We start from the raw sequence: 15,072 nt of genomic DNA on the forward strand, positions 1-15,072 counted from the left end.
CTGTCGTCACTTTCAGGATGCTGGAGTCAGATGTGTCGCAGCAGTACCTGGTGGGTGAACAGAGTGTTTTCGAGAATTACGTATTTGAATCATACCCCAAAATGGTATTTAGATTATTGTCCACATACACATAGGTTTTATGCGCTTGAGAACACTTTGGTTATATTCAAAAAGTTGTAGTACAATTTCTTTGGAAATGGTAGTCTTATACAAAGAGTAAATGAAAGAATAGCATATTTTTACATATTTTCTTGTGCATATTACTCAGAATTAACGTCAAAACTGTCCGGCACCCACAATTCATTGCAGTTGTAAGATTGATTGGTGGTTCTCATGCTGGTGAGGGAAGAGTTGAAGTGTTCCATAATGGGGAATGGGGCACTGTCTGTGATGACGGCTGGGATAACAATGATGCCCGTGTGGTCTGCAGAATGCTTGGTTACAAGTAATAATACTTTCACTTTTAAATGTTACTATAAAATATTGTTTCCTATCTGTTTAAAATATCATTTTCTTTTAAAGTCTCCACGAAAAAATGTGCTTTTTAAAAGATCATTTAGAATGAATCTTGATCAATTACTTGTTTTTGTTATGATATTATTGATATGATAATATTGATATTAATTATAACGGTTATTAATTGTCCGTTTCGTAATTTTTGTTTAAATTGCTAACAAGCAATTCTAACATTTGGTTTTGTAAGATACACCAAGCATATACTGTACTATATAAGCACTTCGTTTATTTTATGCTTCCATGCTATTTATAATAATCATGAATTGTCTTCCAGATCTTTTAATATCTGTTGTAAACTAATTTCTTGTGACTTACAAATTCCAGCCCCGTTGCTTCTGTTTCCTTCTACGGCGCTCGTTTTGGCAAAGGTACTGATTCCATTCTTATGGATGACGTCGCCTGCTCTGGAAGTGAAACCTCTATCAAAGATTGCAGACACAGAGGTTGGAGGACACACGACTGTGATCACTCCGAGGATGCTGGTGTCCAGTGTGTCGCAGCAGCACCTGGTGGGTGAACAGATTGTTTTGTTCAGTTGCATAATTTAGACATTCACCTAAGTGTTGAAAAGTGCATATTCCTGTAACTAGTAAACATTAGTTTGTGTTAGGTGCAGAATAGTGTGTGACATGTTCTGTCAAATTTTGATCAAATGTTATCATTTTTTAAACACACTCCAAAACCAACACAATGAATTGAGTTTTTTTGTATCGCCTTTAGATGTCGTTATTACAGAGGTTGAAAGTTTTTCCCAAGATGGCGGAACTCAAATTGCAATTAAAATTGCCGTCAATTTTAAAGAAATTAATAAAACATAAAAGTGGATAAAATATGCAATTCTTTTAAAATATTGGTTGATATCGTTTTTTAACTGAACTTAAACGTATAATTTAAAATATACTTTATGTAGTAAGAAAGTAATAAAACATTTTAGGATATTGGTTCAGTTGCAAAATATGAGAAATTAAAAGAAAAAAACAATCTCAAACTAAACGAATTAGTCATTTATAGGGATGTAATATCAAGTTATCTCTAAATATCATTTCTTTAAACCGAAACAATTTTTTATTGGTGTTTAGGTTCATATAAAAAAAAGGCTTTAAATTTAACCTTGGCTGACCTTTTGGCATATTTTTAATGAGGCATGCCTTTGTTTACATGTGTCTTAATCAAGAAATAAATTTTCCTATCTTAAAGCTGTGTAAACATATGCATTGTGTTGCTGTATCTTCTTCTATCTTTCAATTATGAGCAGTGTCTTTCCCCTACTTTGAAGAGGGTGTATTTTGACTGATAGGATCAAATTCAATAAGACATAAATTTCTAAAATAAGGCACTTGGGACTCCAAATTTTATTCAAAAGCATTAAACTATAGCATGTTTACGACTCATTCACCAAATATCAATTTCTTACTCAAACACTGTTTTTCAAACACTTTTTGGCTAAAATTTCTGAAAAATCCATACGATATGACCACTTCTAAATTTGCCCCATTATCAATGCCCCTTGACTGAATGGCATTTGTAAATTATGATGTTAATTGTCCAATTCCTTGCCTTCATATTGATATATCACATTGATATATAATTCATCGATAAGTATTTTACCATACTGATGGAGTAAGCATTTTCTCTCCCCTACCCACACCTATATTTTTACTATTACGTTTACACTCAATTGCAAAATTTTCTGAAATAAGACGCTTGAAGCTCCAAATTTTCTTCAAATCCACTGCACTATAACATGGTCACAAATCATATACCAAATACCAGAACCTTTATTCAAACAATGTTTTAAAGACTTTTTGGTTCTAATTTATGAAACATCCCTAAAATGTTACATCTTGTGACCTCTGACTCATTATCAATGACCACTGACTAATTGTCACGCATCTTTGACTGGTGAAACTAAATCCCATCCCTTGCCTCCAAATTAATATATAATACATTGATATATCTTTTACCGTACTGATATAGTAAATGTTTTTTTTTCTACCCCCATCTGAAAATAACACTTGCTGCTAGTGGGGAGGAGTTATATAAGGTGTGGTAGCACACAAAAAGCTGCCAGATTGAATAATACTATCACGCATATTTGAACACTAGGCCTTACTAAAATCACTATGAGAAATCCGCCATTTTTATATCAATGGTCGAAAATCAGGGTTCTTGCTCATGTTCTAGGAAGGTCATGTTTCAATGCCCTTCTGTTATTTTTTTTAAATTATAAACGGTACTTATCTCAGAGGCGGTTCCAGAGATATTTTCTGACAGTCTTCCGATCCATTTTTGTGCGTCTTCCAACAGAAAAAAAAAAGATACCCATCGATGTGAACATGAAAAATCTGACCGTCCTCCGGAAGGCCAAGAAGACAGCGTCAGTCGGGCCCCTGAAACTAATACTCAATAGTTACAAAGATTAGGTCAAGCATGACCTCAGGCGCATTCCAGAAGCCCAGCTTTATGATAATCAATACCAAAATTATTCTGCTGCTGACCCCCCCCCAAGGTGTGGTGAGGAGTAGCTGTGTAAGAGTAGACGGACTGATCACCTCAGTTCCCACAGGGGCATTTTTTTCAATGTTATTTACTATACTACATACCACTGTGATACCAGAGGGTACCATAATGGCGTTTGAATGATTTTCACCTTATTCAAGAGTTTTGTGCCCCGTTTTGTGTGAAGCAATGTGTAAGCAAATGGTCAGTGCTTATATAAAACTATGCTGATTGTCATCCACAATTTGTTACAGTGATAAGATTGGTTGGGAGTGCCAGTGAGGGAAGAGTTGAGGTGTTCCATAATGGGGAATGGGGCACTGTCTGTGATGACGGCTGGGATGACAACAATGCTCGCGTGGTCTGCAGAATGCTTGGTTACAAGTAAGCAAATAGTTTATTTTGTTTTGTTTGCTATTCACCATACACAAAAATATGCCCCCCTTAAAATTCTGCTGTCAACTTATTTGATACCTCTTACATATTCCAGTCCCGATGGCTCTGTTTCATTTTCCGGTGCTCATTTTGGTCAAGGTACTGGTTCCATTCTCATGGATGAAGTCAACTGCGATGGAAGCGAAACCTTTATTCAAGACTGTAGACACACCAGAAATCACAACTGTGTTCACTCTGAGGATGCTGGTGTTAGGTGTGTCGCAGCAGGGCCTGGTGGGTGAACATTTAAACATTGTTAAAACATTTCTCTAAAAAGTATGGAATTTAAACTTTAAATAAAACACGTGATCAATTTTTTCTATCATTGAATGCTAAAGAAACTTTAAAAATTGTTGAAATAAATACGTCTATTCTCATTTTCCAGAGACTTGCTCATACAGCGGTTTTATTTTCAAAAATAAAATGTTTTTCAAACAATATTTTTAAAAATATTGCAACCTTTAAAATCCTTAATGTAAAATGGTGGAAACCAAATGGAAAGTTATCTATATTTGGATAAAAACACACACTTTATTCTTTTTTGTTTTTTGTAAGACATATTTAAATTTAGCTAAATAGACATCAGCCTTTCTTATTTATCAGTGCATGCTTAAGAATTATAATGGTATCAGCAGATACTAGTTTCTACCGTGCATCTTTGAATGTACTGGCATATAGAAAACACTGTGAATAAAAGTTGATTCTTAAAGGACATAATGTTAAGAATTGCATGTTCTAGACCAAATATTTTAAAAGCTGTAAACTCTTGATTCGATTACACAATCTCTAAAGAATTACAAGGACTCTTAACTTAATCCTAATTTTTGTGAAGTAGTCCTATTGCAAATCGTAATTGTTTCTTGACAACATTCGTGCAGTTCAAGCAGAATCCCACGAATATTCTTAAATCTATCTTTACAAATTTGTAACTGAATCCTACATGTTTAATATTTATACCAGAAATTTTCGCATTTTCCATGATTTCTCGCGTTTCTAAAATGTGTCAACTCATGGCGGTTCGTGGGCATAAGGGGTATTGCAGAGATTGGCACACACTAGCTGTCAAGATTGGTCCAGCATGGCCTCACTCCAGTGTACTCACCTTTCCACAGATAATGACGCACATGCGTGGTTTACTCATTTCCGCTGGTCGTGGTGTTATGTCTATGTCCAGTAATGCATGCAGGTCATTAAGAGGTGAATGCAATAAATGGGTTAACTGTGCATGTGTTACCGAAAATATGCAAGAATCCATGACCAGGAGAAAAGGGTTTAGCAAGCATCCGTGTCATCATCTGGGGAAAGAGTTGTGTAATTAAATTAAACCCCACAATTATTCTCCTCTGCTGCTACCCCCCGCCCTCTTAAGGCAAGGTCGTCAGTTCCAACAGGGATCTCTTTTTCAATGCTGTTTATCATACTACTTACCACTGTGATATCAGAGGGTGCCATGATGGTGTTTAAATGATTTTCACCTTAGGCACAAGTTTTATGTCCAGTTTTGTGTGGTGCAAAGTGTGAGCAAATGGTCAGTGCTTATACATGATGAAAATTATGCTGATTGCCATCCGCAATTCCTTGCAGTTGAAGTGAGATTGGTGGGTGGCTTTCATGCCGGTGAGGGAAGAGTTGAGGTCTTCCATAATGGCATATGGGGCACTGTCTGTGATCGTGGCTGGGATAACAACGATGCTCGCGTGGTCTGCAGAATGCTTGGTTACCAGTAAGTAAATCGTTTATTTAAAGTTTCATTTGGTATTCACCATACACAAAAAATATGACACCCCTTACTTATGTCAACTAATGTGATATCTCTTAAAAATTCCAGCACCCAGGGCCCAGGTACCTATGCTATTACTCATTTCGGTCAAGGTACTGGTTCCATCCTTTTGGATAACGTCGCCTGCTCTGGGAACGAAGCCTCTATCAAAGATTGTAGACACAGAGGTTGGATGACAAATAACTGTTATCACTATGAGGATGCTGGTGTCAGATGTGTTACAGATGGCAGATGTGGGTGAACAAAATGTTTTGTTCAAGTACACATTTTTTCATGTTTCATTCTGGTATTTACAAGTAGATTATTTTTAGCCATGGACATGAGTCTTGTGCGTCTTGAATATAATCGATAACGTTACACACAATTTAGGACAATTCATTATAATATAATAAAATATAACTACATCAAAATTCAAAGCAATGATTCCTCATTTTGCAAGCGCCATACTCAAAATGAACGTCAAAGTGGCCCGGCTTTGTATGGAACTATGTGTGACCAAATAATAAGTTGCAAAAAAAAAAAAAAAAAAAAAAAAAAAAATGCTGATCGTCTTCTGCAATTCCTTGCAGTTGAAGTGAGATTGGTTGGTGGTTCTCATGCTGGTGAGGGGAGAGTTGAAGTTTTCCATAACGGCAAATGGGGCACTGTCTGTGATCGTGGCTGGGATAACAACGATGCTCGTGTGGTCTGCAGAATGCTTGGTTACAAGTAAGCAAATTGTCTATTTCATACTTAATTTGCAACTCATTTTAATCATAACAATACGCCATTCATTTAGAAAATAACAAAAAAAAAAAAATAATAATAATAATAATAAAATAAAATAAAAAATAATAACAATAATTTGCCGTCACTTCCAGCCCTATGGATTCCATTTCCTTTTCCGGCGCTCATTTTGGTCAAGGTTCTGGTACCATTCTTATGGATAACGTCGCATGCTCTGGGAACGAAGTATCTATCCAAGATTGCGGACACAGAGGTTGGAGGTCACACAACTGTCGTCACTCTGAGGACGCTGGTGTCAGATGTGTATCCACAGTACATGGTGGGTAAACAGAGTGTTTCTTCAATTAAGTATTTTAGACAAGTCTCTTACTGGTATTTAACTGTCTGTCCCTATGGACACCAGATTGTGCACATGGTTTTAGTCCTGACCCATCTCGTCCACCTCCACCGCTTCTCCTCCTAGACTACAAGAGCCTGTGTACCCATATCTTGGATGTGGATCACACATAATCTCAACTTGATCCATGTGAACTTTGGGCTTTGTCGGTGCACAGTTCCAATGCACCATTGTCCAAATTTTGCGAAATTAAATGGAATGAACGGACGGAATGAATTATATGAAAACTTACTTTAGATGTTTGACTGGAGATTTCAAATATGGCCTTGGGTTTGACCTCTGGCCTTAATTTTAAGGTAAAACAGGCCAAAATTTTGTAAAGAATCCTCATATTTTTGTAAAAATTATTTAGCCGAATTTCAGAATCTACACAAAACTATTATATAATATTATGAGCAGGTGTTACATTTGGGGTAAATTTTCATCTTCATGATTTTGGGGTCAATCTTTGTTGCATTTCGTAAAGGTTGTCCAGTGCAATATTGGAATTGGTTTTCTTTTTTGTATTCCATACGGTTTAAGAGTTATACTATATCAAAAATACATCACAATATTCATTGTTGAAAATAAAATGTGATATACTCCAAACTGATACGCCCATACTTACTATTAAACTTGAGTAGGAGTTCATATACTTGCAATCAACCTGTGACCTTGAAATTGACCTTTCACCTACTTTGCATGATGAACTGCATTTTGCAAAGTTTCCTGCTCTTATAGCCTATATACAAAACTGGCAGAGATTACTATTGGACTTGAATAAGGGGTCTTATATTGGCAATTGTTTCTTTGACATTGAATTTAACTTTAAACCTACTTTTCAACATGAATTGCTTTTTACAAATTTAGAGAACACACATAGTTACTACTGAACTTGAATAGGACATCATAAATTGATCATCTTACTTACTTATTTTATTCCACCGCGATTTTTTAATGATGTACAGAAACTCAAACTCAAATTGAAAGTCAAAACAGCCTTCTTTTGTATAACAAATGTATAAGCAAATGATAATGTATAAGCAATTTTGCTGATCGTCAACTGCAATTCCCTTTAGTTGGAGTGAGATTGATTGGTGGTTCTCGTGCTGGTGAGGGAAGAGTTGAGGTGTTCCATGATGGTGAATGGGGCACTGTCTGTGATGACGGCTGGGACTATAATGATGCTCGTGTGATCTGCAGAATGCTTGGTTACAAGTAAGCAAATTAGTTATTTAATTTTTCATACGATACTTCTTTAAATTACAAAAATATGTCAACCATTTAAAATAACTTTAATATCACCCCTTTTTAAAATATGATTTTGTCGCCTTATGTGACGTCATTTACACATTCCAGCCCCCAAGGCTCTGTTTCCTTTTCCTATGCTCGTTTCGGTCAAGGTACTGGTTCTATTCTTATGGATGACGTCGACTGCTCTGGGAACGAGGCCTCTATCCAATATTGCAGACACAGTGGTTGGAGGACACACAGCTGCGATCACTCTGAGGATGCTGGTGTCAGATGTGTTTCTACAGTACCTGGTGGGTAAACAGAATGTCTTCTTCAATTACGTATTTACACATGCCCCTTGTGGTAGTTAACTGGTTGTCCCCATTGGCAAGGGTTTATTTCAGATGTAAAGACTTTGACTATGCTCTGACATATTTCATATACAACTCCGAAGAGACTTTAATATAAGATATCAAGTGAACGTGAAATATAATCATGTCAACAGGGAAGAAAAGAAATGTTTCCACATTTGCCAGTACTTTTAACACAAACTGAAAGTCAAAACCGCCTCATTTTGAATAAAACATGTATCAGCAAATAAGTAGTGTTTATAAGAACTTTTACTAATCAAAATCTGTAATTCCCTGCAGTTGAAGTAAGATTAGTGGGTGGTACTCGTGCCAGTGAGGGAAGAGTTGAGGTGTTCCTTAATGGCGAATGGGGCACTGTCTGTGATGACGACTGGGATGACAACGATGCTGCTGTGGTTTGCAGAATGCTTGGCTACAAGTAAGCAAATCGTTTATTTTATGTTTTATTTGATACTCATTTAAATCATAAGAATATGTCATCCATTTTTTTATCTGATGATGTCATGTTATTTCATGTCACTTACGTATTCCAGTCCCGTTTATTCCGTATCCTTTTCCGGCGCTTATTTCGGCCAAGGCACTGGTTCCATTCTTATGGATAATGTCGCCTGCGGTGGAAGTGAGGCCTCTATTCAACACTGCGGACATGTAGGTTGGAGGACACACAATTGTGCTCACTCTGAAGATGCTGGTGTCAGGTGTGTCGCTGCAGTGCATGGTGGGTGTTGTCTTAAATTACGTATTTCAGTCATGCTGCATGATGGTATTTAGATTATTGTACAACCAACGTGGGCGCTGGCACCCTTGTCCAAAATTTACAAAATTAAACGTTAAATGTCTCCCAAACCAAAGGAATATTGTAGTGTCTGTCATTTACTGGCAATCTTATTGTGACCTTGAAATGAGCCTTTGACATACTTTTCGCCATGAACTGCACTTTTTAAAATTTCCGACCCTTATATCTCCACAACTGGCATTTATACGCCTATAATAACGTTTGAACTTGCAAAGGAACTCATATATTGGCAAAGTTAGTACAGTGTATGACCTTGAATCTGACCTTAAACCTTCTTTTTCTCATGAACAGCACTTCTATTTTTTCCGACTCTTATATCTCCAAAACTTGCAGAGATATGCCCATAGGTACTATGCACTTGAGAAGAAAGTCATATGTACACAATCTTACTGTGACCCTGAATTTGAACTTTGACCTACCTTATGAACTGTACGTCACAGTTTTTTCTCATTGTGCCTCTCTTTAGTTTTTTTTATTCCATGGACTTATGCGCTTCGAAACACTTATGTATATATTTTATTAAAAAGTTAAGCTTAACAAATATAATAGTGCAGCACCAATACACACTTAAAGTTAAAAAGATGTACTTAAAAGTAAAAGATAAATAATAAGTCAACGTGAAAAAAGCAACATTTTCTCATATTGGTTAGTTTTTTTACTCAAAATGAACGTCAAAATTATCCTGTTGTGTATTGAGCCATGTGTAAGGAAATAGTTCTAATATGAAATTTTACTGACCACGTGCTTACTGCAATTCCTTACAGTTGAAGTTAGATTGGTGGGTGGCTTTCGTACTGGTGAGGGAAGAGTTGAGGTGTACCATAATGGCGAATGGGGCACTGTCTGTGATGACGACTGGGATAACAACGATGCTCGTGTGGTCTGCAGAATGCTTGGTCACAAGCAAGTACAAATATACTATCACTTTTACATGTTATAATATAGAACCTTTATTATCGTTTTTAAGAATTAAATGTGTGACGCCTTCGTGAAAAGATGATGGCATTTTTGAAAGATTATTTTAATAGTAACTATTGAACTTGAATATAGGAAGCCTTATACTGTCAATCTAACTGTGACGATGATATTGACATTTGGCCTACTTTCATCATGAACTGCAATTATCCGACACCTATTTCCATAACTGGCAGAGTGAACTTGAATAGGAAGTCATATACCGGTACATGTATATGCAATGTTACTGTGAGTTTGAATCTGTCTTTTGACCTATGTTTTCACATGAACTGCACTTTAAAAATGCCCGTCTCTATATCTCCATAGCTGGCAGAGAAACGACCATAGCTGCTATTAAACTTGAATAGGAAGTCATATGTTGGCAATTTTACTGTGGCCTTGAATTAGACCTTTGGTCTCCCCCAGGGACCGCACTTTACACATTTTTCGACCCTTTTATCTACAAAATTGGCAGAGACATACCCATAGTTACTATTGAACTTAAAAAGAAACTTATTAATTGGCAGTTTTCTGTGCCCTTGTGAACTGCACTTTTCAAATTCTCTGACCCTTATATCTCTAAAATGACAAAGATACACCCATGGTTACTATTGAACTCGAAAAGGAAGCCATATATTAGTAATCTTACTGTGGCCTTAAATTTGACCTTTCACCTAGGAACGACACTTTTCAAGCTCAAGTTCTCACATTTACTAGTGAACTTTGGATTGGACTTCTTATATCCACAGTCTTACAGCAACCTTGGATTTGTCGTTTTACTTTACCCATGATTTTGATAGAAATTGTAATTTTCTACAAAAATTGAGATCTCTTGTTTATTTCATTTATTTAGCTTTTCAAGCACAACACTGGGGGTGATGTCCCATTTTTTTTCATAGAAATGTGCTTACTCCAGCTGGTGGTACAATACCAAGAGGCGGTATAGCCTCTTTGATCCTGTAGCTATAATGGTTATCAGTTGTCACTTCCAGAAAATTTGTTTGAATTGCTAACAAGCACGGTGGATTTTTTTTTTCTGTGAGATACACACCGAGCACTTACTGTAATATATACATGTATATTGGAGGTAGAAAATTTTGACTGGAAACCAGAATAGTTAGGATGGATCATGTTTTTATTGATGTTTTAGAAGTTGTACCATTTAAGTCCAGTGGTGAATGATTTATTACGAGTTATTTTGGGCGGTGAAAGGTTAAAGCGGACGGGCTGTTCATAAATATGTAGATCAATGTGAAGTTCATGCCAAATCATGAATCATAATTTGCACATGCGTTGTAGGAGAGGTGTAAAAGTGCAGTAGTCTCGGTTGGCAAGAGCCATTGTTACATATTGTTACAGGGTAGTACCTTGTGACTTCTCATCCAGATTATGCCTGAAATCTGTCAGTGTTTTTATACTTGATTATGTCACAAAGCCCTGTTCAATCAATACACCCAATATTTCTTGAACTGTACATGTGTTTGTCTTTAATTTAATTATTTGATTAAGCCGATAGGTGCACAAATGATATTTAAGATAATTTATCCGTATAATGATTGATAATCATTTTTTCCGTCGCAAGATTAAACGCTTAATTATTTTTTGTAGCGACCGTGGTGCAACTGCAGTCAGTAGAGCTAAGTTTGGCCCGGGTTCTGGATCCATTCTTATGGACGAGGTGGCTTGTACTGGCGGAGAAAGAACCTTGAAAGACTGTCCCCACGAAGGATGGGGATCGCACGACTGTGCACATTCGGAAGATGCTGGTGTCAGGTGTTTGTCCTAAGAACCTATAGGCAAATGTCAATAAGAGCAAGGCTTTTTAGACATACTGTAAAACTCCTTACACGAATGATTGTTCTCTGCCCTAGCTACCAAGTTGTGTTCAACTTTTGAGATTGTAGATATACATGGTTTCACGAGATGGCCGCCAAATCCTATAAAGAAATATAATTACCATTAAAACTTTTCCCTAATACATTTTCCTTTACTTCTACGTCAGAGTCGGGGTTATGTGATGGGACAGTATAGGACAAAATGATACACTCCCCCAACAAGAAAATGCCACACTCATGCACAGAAACAAGTCATATAGCAATGCCAATGCCTGATTTTTAATTGAACTTATTGAATAGTTTTTTCACGAAATTGTACAAATTGAACAACCAATGAATCAGCTGAACATCGAAAAAGTCAAAACCACATCTTAGTATTTTGTTCCCTGGATTGGGGAACACACATGACACGTCTGTGCATGGGGATAAATTAGTGGCGGCATTCCACATACGGCGCAGAGATAGTTTATGATCATTTATGATTGGAGGGTTATCCTTTAGAAAATACTCTCCCGAGAGTATCATTTTTCGCTGATGTTACGATCTAGGGATAGCGGTGGTTATAAAACTGGTTGATCAATATATATTTTTACTAAGTTTCCTTTTATATTCCCTTTCTTCCTTTCTCCTTTACTATCCGAAAAGGGGAGGGGGTTCTTTGGTATCTTCACCAACCTGGGTGGTTATTTTAGGCAAGTACTGGCACACCTCTAACCTCCCCCTCCACTCCGACCAGGGGTATGCCCTCATTGCCTTACTGGCGGCTAAGTATTGGCCAGCGGCTATATATGGAGTGAACTCTACAGTAAATCCACGATGGGGAAACGTTCGGTAACCTGTTGATACAGAGAAATTACCGCGATTGGCAGCTCGTGCATGCGGCCTGTTGAAGTGCTAAAACACATTTTATGTGCAGATGGATAGTCTTGCTATCATAGACAAAAAGTAGGACTTCAGACTCTTCTAAGCAACCTTGGAAATTATTGTAAGCATTGGAAATTAAAAGTTAATGCAAACAAATAAAAATAATAGTATTCAACAAACCTGGCAGAATTGAGCCGGGCACTTTTTTTCATAAATAGCAGACCGATAGAAACGGTCAAACAATACTTATACCTAGGGATGGTCCTTACTAACACAGGTTCACAAAAAATATTAGATCTAAGATAGAATATCTCAAGCAAAAAGCCCTGAAAGCCATATTTACACTAAAGGGAATGCTAGCATCACAGGAAATTTCCTCACCCATACTTACCATAAATCTTTCCAACAATATGATTAGACCCATTCTCGTATATGGATGGGAAATCTGGGCTCAAGAAATCTTCTCAGGAAAAGAATGCCATTAAATATAATAAACAAAATACCCTTTGAGCAAATACACTTAAAGATGTTGTAAATGGGCACTTGGTGTGAGAAGGTCAGCCAGCAATAATGCCTGCAGAACTTTGGGCGTCTCCCATTACACTTGGCTGAATAACCTCCCAGAGCAAAGAATTATCAAGCAAGCGTACAACAGATAACAAATAAAAAGGGAAAATAACTGGGTTTGGGCAACGTCAAACTTGGCTTCATGTTGGGGACTAAACCATTTAAATTCCACCACAACTGACAATAAAATTCACATTCACCAAAATGTAGAGAGTGAAAAAGCCATCAAAATAAAATCAGATTTTTGGGAAGACTTGCACAGAGAGGAAAATTAAGCTAAGGACATACAGAAAAAATAAAAATCAATATAATCCTGAACCATACTTAACAATGAATATTTCAAGTACCTACAAAAAATATTTTGGCAAAAATGCGAATAATTGACAACGATCTAGAAATTGAATGAGGGCGACATACAAACCCAAAAATACAACTATACTTACATTATTGGCAGCATTTGATTTAACTTCGTCACAAGAAAACAACTATCAATGGGACAGTGAATGAAAATATAGTACGATTGTATGAGGTTCACCTCTAGGTTAATTTACTGTAAATATTTGGTTTTAATTTTGTGCCAATTTGATAAATTATGGTTGGATTGATTATTTTTAATTAAGAAATTCTGTTTATCATTTATTTGGAATGTTTTATGCCTTCTTGTTCTATAAATAAGATTTGATGTTTTTCTTCCCATTCTCAGTTTGCAGCATCTAAAATTAAGCAATTCACATGTGCGGGATCAGGTCCGAGCTCGTGTAAACACACTGTTTATCACACATTTTGTTCACAAACTGGCATACAATTAACAGTACCGAGACATTACTGCACACAGGGTAAGAATATTCATTAAAATTATAAGATGTTCAATAAGAAGTTATCAAAGGACCTTGTTCACGTAACTGACTCAAAAATTAGAAGCAATTATTTTTTCTTACTTTATTCAAGCAGTGATCAAACTATATATATATATGTATCATACCGTAATCCTTATTGCTCATTTATTTAAATCGCATCAAAACGTTTGATACACAATGTTCATTAATGTCATAATTTTGGCGATTTATTGAAACCATATTTGTACAAAGTAGGTTAGTATAAGTAAAGCAACAACCAGTATGAAGAACAACTCCCTTTTTATGTGAGGCAAGATACCCTATTCACACTGATTATAACCTTGATAAAGACATTACGCAACAAGGCAAAGGAGTTATGCAAAGTTCTTTCAACTCGTGTGTAAAAAAATCACAATCTTTGTCACTTTTACAAGCCAATGGAGGCAAGCAAGTGGAGTAATTACAATATACAATAAAAAGGACATTAAATTAGAAAGCTTACTTCGGGTCAGCCCTTTGCTTGTTTGAAGGAAAGAGATAGATATCGCGACCCGACTCCCTTTATTAAACCTTCGTGTGTTTGTGTAAAAGTGTGAAAGACAGGCAACGGTCTTGAGTCGCTGTTGATATTGTTTGCAATTAATATTGAAGTATACCTCCTTCGCCTGTATGTAAACGTGTTACTTTTCCTCATGTAGCTAACTGCAGTTAAAATTGTGCCAGCCCAAGAAGTTATATTTACAGCTTCTTGGCCAGCTGTTATTTGATTTAATTTTGCTATGTGGGACGTTGTGGACCAGCTGTCTGGTTCATTGACTCATTTCTTTTCTGAAGATCGATGCAGAATTTTGGTGCTCCTAACAAGAGAGAGTGGAAGGGAAAGAAACAGAGAGAGTGTCAAATAAAATGGGTAATATGCGTAATACAATATGGTACTTAAATATAAGGGACCCAAGGTGGAAGAAACGATAGACTGTTTCAAATCAAGGTGTGCCATTATAATCAGTACATGACCCTTACATGATGATGTATTATCACTTTTTTGGAATAAACATCAATTTTTAATTTGATCTTCAAGAAATCGTTTTGGTTTAAATAACACAGCAACCTATTAGGCAATTCCTTTAAAAAATCCTTTTGATGTTGTACCCCCACCCCCATTTCTTTTGCTGTGTTAAAAATCCCCCGTTTCTCACAAAACATTGAGACTAATGTGGTAAAAGTATTGAAAATAAATAAGTTTTTTATAAACATGGTAATAAAAGCTAATATGTAGCAGTGGGG

At 36.4% G+C, this 15,072-nt stretch overlaps 4 protein-coding genes across 5 annotated transcripts; all 4 read left to right on the top strand.

Annotated features, from left to right (window-relative positions):
• The first annotated feature begins 17 nt into the window (after positions 1–17).
• LOC147762707 (scavenger receptor class A member 5-like) lies at positions 18–1,033 on the top strand. The gene is made up of 3 exons (XM_087011505.1): positions 18–54; positions 310–445; positions 841–1,033. The coding sequence occupies exons 1-3, from the start codon at positions 18–20 to the stop codon at positions 1,031–1,033; spliced, it is 366 nt and encodes a 121-aa protein (XP_086867631.1).
• Positions 850–6,035, top strand: LOC147762708 (neurotrypsin-like). 2 transcript variants are annotated; one of them, XM_087012207.1, is made up of 5 exons: positions 850–1,025; positions 3,270–3,684; positions 5,035–5,173; positions 5,279–5,463; positions 5,800–6,035. In XM_087012207.1, the coding sequence occupies exons 2-5, from the start codon at positions 3,321–3,323 to the stop codon at positions 5,940–5,942; spliced, it is 831 nt and encodes a 276-aa protein (XP_086868333.1). In that variant the 5' UTR covers positions 850–1,025; positions 3,270–3,320; the 3' UTR covers positions 5,943–6,035. The 2 variants fall into 2 exon arrangements, with proteins under 2 accessions (XP_086868333.1, XP_086868334.1); XM_087012208.1 differs by lacking the exon at positions 850–1,025 and having other exon boundaries at positions 2,851–3,684.
• A 42-nt stretch (positions 6,036–6,077) lies between these two features.
• Positions 6,078–8,987, top strand: LOC147762709 (neurotrypsin-like). Its single transcript, XM_087012205.1, has 5 exons — positions 6,078–6,275; positions 7,412–7,550; positions 7,692–7,876; positions 8,216–8,354; positions 8,470–8,987. The coding sequence occupies exons 1-5, from the start codon at positions 6,095–6,097 to the stop codon at positions 8,705–8,707; spliced, it is 882 nt and encodes a 293-aa protein (XP_086868331.1). The 5' UTR covers positions 6,078–6,094; the 3' UTR covers positions 8,708–8,987.
• An 82-nt stretch (positions 8,988–9,069) lies between these two features.
• On the top strand, positions 9,070–13,894 carry LOC147762710 (macrophage receptor MARCO-like). The gene is made up of 3 exons (XM_087011506.1): positions 9,070–9,079; positions 9,497–9,639; positions 11,242–13,894. The coding sequence occupies exons 1-3, from the start codon at positions 9,070–9,072 to the stop codon at positions 11,470–11,472; spliced, it is 384 nt and encodes a 127-aa protein (XP_086867632.1). The 3' UTR covers positions 11,473–13,894.
• The last annotated feature ends 1,178 nt before the right edge of the window (positions 13,895–15,072 follow it).

The sequence above is a fragment of the Lingula anatina genome, chromosome 4, assembly GCF_051362555.1.
Source record: "Lingula anatina isolate TDL-2025a chromosome 4, LinAna3.0, whole genome shotgun sequence".
In the NCBI taxonomy this organism is placed as follows: Eukaryota; Metazoa; Brachiopoda; class Lingulata; order Lingulida; family Lingulidae; genus Lingula; species Lingula anatina.